General features: G+C 33.2%; 1 protein-coding gene across 1 annotated transcript; it reads left to right on the top strand.

The window, feature by feature from the left end:
* The first annotated feature begins 1633 nt into the window (after positions 1 to 1633).
* Positions 1634 to 3328, top strand: LOC131663287 (piggyBac transposable element-derived protein 3-like). Its single transcript, XM_058933608.1, has one exon. It carries the CDS (start codon positions 1634 to 1636, stop codon positions 3326 to 3328), a length of 1695 nt encoding a protein of 564 aa, XP_058789591.1.
* Positions 3329 to 8751: the final 5423 nt, after the last annotated feature.

Here is an 8751-nt window from a genome sequence, read left to right as displayed (position 1 = left end):
AACTTCATAATGAGCTAGACTCATCGAAAGCGACAGCTGAATGAATGTCTAGAATTCCCTCCATATTGTTGTTGTTGTTGTTGTTTTATATAACACACTAATATGCACAATATTTTCTTCCACGATTTTCGACGACTTCTAGTCTCAAGCTTTTCAGGAATTGAATGTTCTGAGGTGTGAGCGGTCTGATAGCTCGCTGTTGACTGGTTGCTGTTCGACATTTTTGTCTTTTAATATAGCCTCGGCCGCTCTTTATATTGTAAATGATACCCATTACTAAGATATGGTCTTTATATGTACTCGCACTGTGATGACTTCTCCTCGAAAGTTAGCTAATCCAAATTCCATCATGATTGTTGACGATATAACTACTGAAAAGCAGGACAACGTGAGAGCATTCTTCTGTATGGGAAGATATAAAAAAATAGATAGTTTCTATCTCTGTCAATCATACGCTCGCATACCGAAGCATCTCATTCGAGATAATGTGAATTTACTAGTTTTGTTTCGACAAGATGACGTGAATATTAAACATATTTGCAACGATCATGTTAACTCAGATATGACTTTTGAGAAGTTTAACCCATTAACGCCCAAAACCAGAGACTTTTAGACTGATTTTCGAGCCATACTTCCCAATCGGAAAATGAGATATACATCGACCAAACCTACATTACTTTATGTTTTCGGGTCCGCTCTTTCGATTTCTGACGTCAAAATTACGTTTTTTTGCATTCTAAATCCAATATGGCGGACTTTATTAGAAAAAGTTAGGCTATTTTCAAAATTTTTTTTTTTAACTTTTTTTTTTTCAATTACATAAAAAACTTCGATCTATTTCAAACTATGGACAAAGGTGGACAAAATAGCTATAGTTTATGGAAAAAATTTTTTTGGTCAATTCCAAATTGTTTATCATGACGAAAATGGCGGCTAATTGCCAAAATTTTACAAAATCAGTGGATTTTCGCATTATTTCATGTATGAACTTAAAATGGATGACTTTTTTATACTCAAACTGTCTCAGTTCTATTGCCTGACCTTTATAAGTAATTTCCAACAAAATATACGTTATGCCTAATGGCGGATTCAATATGGCGACCGGAAAACTGGAAAATTAACCTGTTGTTTCCACATTTCCACTCATAAAAGTTCTAAATCCTAAGTTTACATAGGTTTCTCTATGATTCGCTATATCGTAAAAGAGAATACTTTAACAGATTTTAGAAATTCAAAATGGCGGATCCAATATGGCGGACGACATAATAAAAATTTTAATATAAATGTATAAAAAAAATTGCATCATATTCTAGGTTTTATTTCGATTCAAAAATGTCTCTAGCGTTTTTTGATTAGATGCAAACATTCTCAGGAAAAAATTATTGAAATTTCGGAATCATTAGATACGGTCATGAGTAGTTTTCGTTACTTTTGTAGACCTGCCTATGTAAAATCATATGACGTGCTTATAATTTTTATAGTTTTCATTACACTGTTATAGCAAGCAATAATACCACCATTAGCCTGATTTTCTGAATTGATACTCTGCTAACATCTCAGTTATTACATTTTGGTGTACAACTTAGAGTAAATTCTTTTTCCGCTATCTCATGCCTATATAAAAAGTTACAAAATGCCTAAACGAAAAAAATCGTTTGCTGACCAACATGAACTATACGAATCTAATGATTCTGATGATGATTATGCTGAACTCATTAACCTTCCAAACCCAGACGATTCCGGAGACTCAGATGAGGAATCTGATAATGAGGATTTTCATAGCAGCAATCTTGATGGAAATATTGAAGATTTTCTTTCTCAATACACATATAGAAAAATTTCTAAATGCTATAGAGATGATCAAACAAAATTGGAGAATGAACACGTATATCAGTGGGTGGACGGGGAAAAAATTTACAACAATGATATACAAAATGAATTATTGCTGAGTAATACAGAAAAAGCAAAAATTTGTATATCTAGCTATGTTGAGTTATTTGAAATGTTCTTCACAGATGATATGAAAAATTACATCATCGAAGCGACTCGTGAAAATGGCTATGATCTTTCAAAAATAGATTTGAATACTTTTTTAGGTGTAATTATTCTATCGTCATTCAATGAAAGGAAATCTCAAAGAGATTATTGGTCATCTGATCCTCTATTGTCTTGCGATATAGTTCAACAAGCCATCACACGCAATACATTTGAACAAATCAAATCTCATTTGAAATGCTCTAAGCCTGCAGATAAAAATCCCAACGATAAGGCATGGAGAGTAAGAGTTTTGATGAATAAGTTTAGAAAAAATATTCAAAGATTTGGTTATTTTCAAACAGCCTTATCCATAGATGAAATGATGGCTAAATCATACGCCAGAACATCCTTGTTACAGTTCATTCGAGGAAAACCTATACGGCGTGGTTTGAAGTTTTGGGGATGCTGCAGATCTGACGGATTTTTATTAGATTTTGATTTATACTGCGGTAAAGATTCAAATGAAAATCTTCTGAATAAATATTCTCTTGGTTCTCGAGTTGTGATGAATTTACTGGTACCATTTTTCAAGAAATTATCTCTTACAGAAATTTCTCGATTCCATCTTTATTTTGACAATTTTTTTACGAATTTTGATCTTATTTTACATTTGCAAAAGCAAGGACTAAGATGCACGGGAACAATAAGAGACAATCGCGTACCTAAAGAAGCCAGAAATGTGATTGATAAAAAAGCTTTAAGAGGTACATGTATTGCAAAACACGATCAGAACAGTGGAATAAACTATATAAGTATTAAGGACTCGAAACAAGTGTCAATAGCATCATCGATTGCAGGTGTTAGCCCAAAATTACCATCACAAAGATATAGCGCAGAGAAGAAAGCAAGAGTTGATGTACATTTTCCATGTGCCTTTCATACTTACAATAAATTTATGGGTGGTGTTGATTTACACGATAATCATTGCAACAATGTTCTACTATGCATACGTTCAAAAAAATGGACATGGGTAGTTTTGATAAGGCTTATTCAATCTCCAATAGTCAATGAACTTGTGCTGTATAACACTTGTAAATCAGAAGATAAAAAGGTAGGATCTAAAGATTTTACAATGAGTATTGTCAGACAATATCTTGAAAATGGTAAGAAACATAGATCAAAGAAGCACGAAGTTTCGTATAAAGAACTAAAAAAAACTATTCCACTGCAAAATGCCCGATCAGAACCGCAAAATTTTGCAACACATGTTCTCTATATTTCTGTAAAACATGCTTTGATGATAACCATGAAAAATAAGGTACGGATTATAGAATTCAGAAATTACAAGTAAGGATAAAAAGAATTATGCAAATGAAAAATGAAAAATGTAAATAATAATATAAATAAAAATACAAAAACAAAACATAAAAATAAAAAATAAAAAAAAATATAAAATATAAAATACAAAAAAATAGAAAATTTAAAAAGTTCGTGATTCCGAAATTTCAAGAATTTTTTCCTGAGAATGTTTGCTTCTAATCAAAAAAACGTTAGAGACATTTTTAATCGAAATAAAACCTAGAATATGATGCAATTTTTTTTATACATTTATATTAAAATTTTCATTATGTCGTCCGCCATATTGAATCCGCCATTAGGCATAACGTATATTTTGTTGGAAATTACTTATAAAGGTCAGGCAATAGAACTGAGACAGTTTGAGTATAAAAAAGTCATCCATTTTAAGTTCATACATGAAATAATGCGAAAATCCACTGATTTTGTAAAATTTTGGCAATTAGCCGCCATTTTCGTCATGATAAACAATTTGGAATTGACCAAAAAAATTTTTTCCATAAACTATAGCTATTTTGTCCACTTTTGTCCATAGTTTGAAATAGATCGAAGTTTTTTATGTAATTGAAAAAAAAAAAGTTAAAAAAAAAAATTTTGAAAATAGCCTAACTTTTTCTAATAAAGTCCACCATATTGGATTTAGAATGCAAAAAAACGTAATTTTGACGTCAGAAATCGAAAGAGCGGACCCGAAAACATAAAGTAATGTAGGTTTGGTCGATGTATATCTCATTTTCCGATTGGGAAGTATGGCTCGAAAATCAGTCTAAAAGTCTCTGGTTTTGGGCGTTAATAGCAATTTGTTCAAAATGTTGGAGAGACGATAATCATGGATTTATAGTTATTGATAGAGATAGACCAATCAATCATGGACGGTATAGAAAAGGATTCGATTCTTTTGCTATAAATATAGCGGAGTGAACGAATGAAGATTATTTAACTTTAGAAATTGCAAGCGTCAACATGGCTAATTTTGAAAAAGAAAAGAAGATGCTCGAGCAATTATCTGAGGCTACCATCAGACGTAAGTATCAACTAATAAAACGTGACAAAGCTGATTTAGAAAATACATTGAATGAAACTTTTAAACCTATAGTTGATCCATTGAAGAAACTTGTGGAGGTAGCTATTGATAAAACTAACGATAATACTGAACAGGAAACGAACAAGGAGAAGTAAATTACGTTCAATAAAGTTTTCAAGTCAAAAACAACAGCTGACACTCCCTATAAATCTCGATATTTCAATAGTACTGTTAATGACTTAAATTCTACATTACATCCGCTTGATTCTACATTTGAATCCGCTATGTCTATTGCTGATGCTACAGATGATGGTGATGAAGACGAATTTAGTAAGACTAGTAAATCAACAATTGATAGAACTGCAATAAATTTAGACAATGTTAGTTCAAATGTAACTACAAAACAACAAAAACAGCTATTGGATGACTCGATTGTAGGAAACTATATTCGACTATTGCATGAACCGCAACAGAAAAGTAATTTAGACAAGACATTTGGCGTTCGCTTGCATGAAAATACATATGTCATAGGCAATTCTCCAATTTCTTTCCAAAACGATAATGTGACTGTGAATGATAAAGCATTCAGCAAGACGCCTGAATTCATGGAACTTCTCTTTCGTAAAGAACCTAATTCTAAATTAATCAGTTTATCGGACATTATTTATATAAAAAACAAAATTATATAAAAATTCTTGAAATCACTAACGCTCATCGTAAGAGATATGAAACAAATGGAGAATATCGCAATAAGCGTGTAAATAAATTCAAAAAATATATTGGTCCAAATTTATCTTTAAGTGGTAGTGCTAAGAATCGAAAATTGACTATTGATGGAAGAGGTCTTTTTCCTAACTATAAAATAGCAAGAAAAGGAACATTATTTGATTATGTATATTGGGATGATCCAAACGAGCTCGTTGATCGATTGAGATTGCTTATCGCCGAACAAACCGCTGGTAATCCTAGTCATATTAATGAAATTCATTCAATTATTGAAGAATTACGCGAAGCTGTCTATATATATTAAGAGAATCCTAAATATTCCTCAGTAATAAAATGAGTGTTGATGTGTTTGGACGTATATTGAAAAAAAAGAAGGGTAATCGAGGTCCTCCTGGTATAGGGTATAATATCACTAAAGACGGACAATACGACGCGAATGACAAAAGAATTTGTTATATAGCCGATCCTCAGGAGAGTAACGATGCTGTAAACTTACGAACGTTGCAAAAAACTAGTGAAGCTAACGTCAATACGCTTACGACTACAATAAATAATCTTAAAAAATCTTTAAATATAATAAGAATACAATTACGATCGTATGGAGAAGCGATTCAATATTTACAAACAAATAATAATGATAATAATAAGGAGAAAGAAATAAGGATTAAGCCGTCTGACTTTTCATTCATTCAATTATAACAAATAGATTGAAATAATGAAACATCAAAGAGTGGTGGATGAGTTACATAAACTAGCACGTTGAAACTATCCTCGTCGAAAAGTAGATATACGCGGAATAGATGAGACGTGGCAAGCTGATCTTGTTGAGATGCAAAGCTATTCTAGAGAGAATAAAAGTTTTCGCTATCTATTAACTATTATAGATACGTTCTCTAAATATGCTTGGGGAGTTCCAGTAAAACAGAAAACTGCTACAGATGTCACTAACGCAATGGAGTCTGTATTAAAAAAGGGACGCATTCCTAAAAATCTCTAAGTGGATAGAGGCAAAGAGTTCTACAATACAAATTTTCAAAGTTTAATGAAAAAAATATAAAATAAACCTTTATTCTACTTATAGCAATCTTAAAGCATCAATTTGTGAACGTTTCAATCGAACACTAAAAAATATTATGTGGAAAAAATTCAGTGTAATAGGAAATTATAAGTGGATTGACTTTCTCCCCAGTTTAATAGAATCTTATAATAATCGAAAACATCGTACAATAAATATGAAGCCTAAAGACGTGACTAAAGAAAATGAAATGCAGGTCTTGACACGATTCTCTTACGATCTTGAGGTCTTTTCAAAAAACCGAAATTCCAAGTAGGAGATAAAGTGCGAGTAAGCAAGTCTAAACACGTTTTTGAAAAAGGATATACGCCTAATTGGTCTACAGAAATTTTTACTATTCATCGTATTTCAAGAACTAAACCTGTAACATATCACCTACTAGATTATCAAGAAAATCCCATTGTTGGTAGTTTTTATGAGCAAGAACTACAGCAAGCTATGTATCCTGATATTTATCTTGTAGAAAAAATTCTCAGAAGACGGGGTAATGAAGTCTTTGTAAAATGGCTTAGCTTTGATAATACTCACAATTCTTGGATAAATGAGGAGACTATACAACAATGAATTACAAATATAAATTTATATGTATCTAGCTTATATTTAAATAAATAATTGTTTTCATTTATAAATATTACATTGTTTTTTTATTTTAAGGATAAGAGCCCCAACCTTCGGTCTTACCTGTGAGGTACTTCCATTTTTTATATTCGACACTAGTGAGTCCATTAAGACAAGTCGAAACCTGCTTTAATAGAAACACTAATGACTCATTTACCTCTCCAGAAAATAAATTTATATAATACAATCTTTATTGAGATATAATAAGATATACAAATACATTTACTTAATATTAAATTGAAATCGATCACATCCATGATATTGAATAGATAATGCATATTTTTGTACTCTATCAGAAAGATAAATAAAAAGATCCAAATGATGAATTATCGCTCTTGACATTTGGTCCGGTAGAACAATTTCGAACTCACAATCGAGTTCAAGAATAATTCGAGATTCATCTTGTCTCATGAATGTTATTAGATAATGTTAAATTAGTTTAATTCGAACGATAGTTTTTCGTTTGTTCGTATGCTTCCGAAGCTTTTTTTTGTTTTACTGCAACTTAACAACGTTCTGTCAGACGTACAAATTTTTCTCGACCACTTAACCAAAAAGACGTGCGTGCGTTTTATAAAATATTTTTCCGTCTCTCATTAAGTTTTGTACTCCTTGAGTTATAATAAAACTAGTAAAAAACACTTATCTTCGTTTTCGTAACTAGTTTTAACAGGTTATGGGCCCAGGAACGTAGCCACGAAAGTAAAAATAGTTTTCGAAAACGCGACGATAAGACCAGTGACGAAAAGTTTCTTACTAAGTATTTTATACACTGAGGCTTGATAAAATGGCAAACGAAATTTCAACAAGGCATGTGACGAAATTTGATGGACAGAATTTTCTTGGCTGGAAATTTCAAATGAATGCCCTGTTTGCTAGTCACGAGATCGACGACGTTGTGTCCGGTGCGAGACTGAAGCCAAACGATATGACGTCAGACGCGGGCAAGATGTGGATGAAAGATAACGCAAAAGCGATGTTCCTCATCTTGAGCAAGATGGAATATTCACAGTTGGAAAGTCTACTAGTTTACGAGACGGCGAAAGAAATGTGGGATGCGTTGGTTCTCATGTTTGAACAGAGATCGGCATCGAACAAGTTACTGCTTTTACAGCGTTTTCATGCCTATCAAATGAGCCCCACCGGTACCGTAGTGCAGCATATTACAAAAGTGCAAAATTTGAGAAGGCAACTGCTAGACGTCGGAGAAAATGTCTCCGATATGACATTCATGGCCAAGATTCTGACAGGCTTGTCAGAAAAGTACAGTTTCTTTTACACTGCTTGAGATAGTGTTGACCCAACTCGCCAAACATTCGTTTATCTGAGGGAGAGATTGATTCAAGAGGAAAATCGTCTCGGCGCTACTGATGAAGAAATTACTGCGCTTGCTACGATGACGAACAAAATGCGGGTGAGCGATAACACTGCAGATAAAAAAAATTGGGCTAAAAATAATGGCGAGAAAAAGGATATAAAAGATATCAAGTGTTACAAATGTCATAAAATGGGACATTTCGCTCGAAAATGTCCGACGAATACGCCCGAAAACGATTCATCGTGAAGTTGCGCGTTGGTGATTAACACAAGAGAAGCGCAAACTCTCGCGCGAGAAGCTGACGTGTTGTTACGTTCAGGCAAGAACGAGTCTTGGCTGTTAGACAGCGGTGCTTCCACGCACATAACTTTTCGTCGTGAGTGGATAATTGATTATCGTCCGAGCTCAGGGAACAACACTATTTCGCTAGGCGATGAATGCGCTTGCAAAGTTGAAGGTATGGGTACTGTGCTGATTGAAAAATTCGTTGACGGGAAGTGGCAAGACTCGCGCATTGAAAATATTTGGTATGTACCCACCTTGCGCAAGAACTTGGTTTCCGTCGGTGTGTGTACCGCAAGAGGCATGGATGTGCAGTTTGACAAAAGCAACGTTTTTATTTCTCAAAGAAATAGTGTAGTTGCAATTGACGTCAAA

This window comes from Phymastichus coffea, unplaced genomic scaffold, assembly GCF_024137745.1.
Source record: "Phymastichus coffea isolate CEN01 unplaced genomic scaffold, Cenicafe_Pcof_1.1 PCOF00032, whole genome shotgun sequence".
NCBI classification, from domain to species: domain Eukaryota; kingdom Metazoa; phylum Arthropoda; class Insecta; order Hymenoptera; family Eulophidae; genus Phymastichus; species Phymastichus coffea.
Note: the sequence above shows the minus strand (reverse complement) of the source record. Positions and strands in the feature narration are given on the sequence as shown.

Excerpts from the sequence above, each read along its gene's own strand:
- LOC131663287 (XM_058933608.1), top strand. The coding sequence starts at position 1,634 with ATGCCTAAACGAAAAAAATCGTTTGCTGACCAACATGAACTATACGAA.